The sequence below is a fragment of the Colobus angolensis genome, unplaced genomic scaffold, assembly GCF_000951035.1.
Source record: "Colobus angolensis palliatus isolate OR3802 unplaced genomic scaffold, Cang.pa_1.0 Scaffold406, whole genome shotgun sequence".
NCBI classification, from domain to species: Eukaryota; Metazoa; Chordata; class Mammalia; order Primates; family Cercopithecidae; genus Colobus; species Colobus angolensis.
The window spans coordinates 254415-255729 of record NW_012117444.1 but is presented as its reverse complement, the minus strand read 5'-3'; the positions used below and the strand labels follow the sequence as shown (position 1 = coordinate 255729).

Sequence of the window (1315 nt, the reverse complement as noted above, 5' to 3'; positions counted from 1 at the left end):
GAAAGAAAGAAAGAAAGAAAAAGAAAGAAAGAAAGAAAGGGCACAGAAGGAAAGGGAAGGGAAAGGAAAAAGAGGATGGAAGGAAGGCAGAAATTAAAGAAAATATCTTTGATATGAAAATGTGGGTTAATGGAAATTATAACAGTTCACAAGGATTCAGCTTACAGCCTTTCAGGACTTGGTGATGGATTGGGTGGGGGGAATGCTATGCGCCTGGGGAGGGTGTGGGGTCATGTCAGCTCCACAGAGGCCACACACGTGTGCAATGTGTGACAGCCCTGCACACCCACGTGCCCCTCACCGGCCGCTCAATGAGCTCAATGCAGGGCTGTAGGTCCAGCCCAAAGTCGATGAAGTTCCACTCGATGCCCTCGCGCTGGTACTCTTCCTGCTCCAGGATGAACATGGTGTGGTTGAAGAGCTGCTGCAGCTTCTCGTTGGTGTAGTTGATGCACAGCTGCTCGAAGGAGTTCACCTGAGCACATGGCATGGGGGCAGGGCGTGAGGATCTTGGTGTGAAGTCAGAAGACAAGGAACCCCACAGAAGCTCCACCTGACAGCGCCCCCATGGCTTGCCCACATCCTGTTCTGCCATCCCAGCACCCAGACGGGGCTGAGACCCCGAAACATGCTGCCTAGAGTCCACCAGAGCTGGCGAAGTTGACATCACATGGCCCTCACACACCTTAAAGATGCTTATCTTCTCTATCTGCACAACCATCTATGGATGGACAAACCTCATAAGGCATGCTACCGCATGTACAGATGTGGAAACATTGTACAGATGTGAGAACAGAGGTGCAGAGAGAAAGTGACTCTGTAGTACACCTCTTTTGGGATATCTATCTATCTATCAATATATCTGTCAATATTGATAGATATCTATCAATATCTATCAGCCAAACCTCCCAGCTGGGTGTAGTGGCTGATGATTGTAATCCCAGCACTTAGGGAGGCCAAGGCAGGAGGATCACTTGAGGTCAGGAGTTTGTGACTAGCCTGGCAAACATAGCGAAAACTCTCTCTATTAAAAATACAAAAATTGGCCAGGCATGGAGGCTCATGCCTGTAATCCCAGAACTTTGGGAGGCCGAGGCCGGTGGATCACTTGAGGTCAGGAGTTCGACACTGGGCCAACAGGGTGAAACCCCATCTCCACTAAAAAAAAAAAAAAAAAAATTAGCCAGGCATGATGGCACTAATCCCAGCTACTCAAGAGGCTGAGGCAGGAGAATCACTTGAACCTGGGAGGCGGAGGTTGCAGTGAGCCAGGATTGCACCACTGCACCCCAGCCTGGGCGACAGAGCGAGGCTC

The 1315-nt window shown here is 50.1% G+C and overlaps 1 protein-coding gene across 1 annotated transcript in view; it reads right to left on the bottom strand.

Annotated features, from left to right (window-relative positions):
• Positions 1-1315, bottom strand: part of LOC105521719 (myosin-11-like) — a 15229-nt gene that overhangs the window by 7281 nt on the left and 6633 nt on the right. The window contains exon 4 of the mRNA XM_011956009.1: positions 302-475. Within this exon, the coding sequence (XP_011811399.1) occupies positions 302-475 (174 nt within the window). The remainder of the gene's footprint in view (positions 1-301; positions 476-1315) is intronic.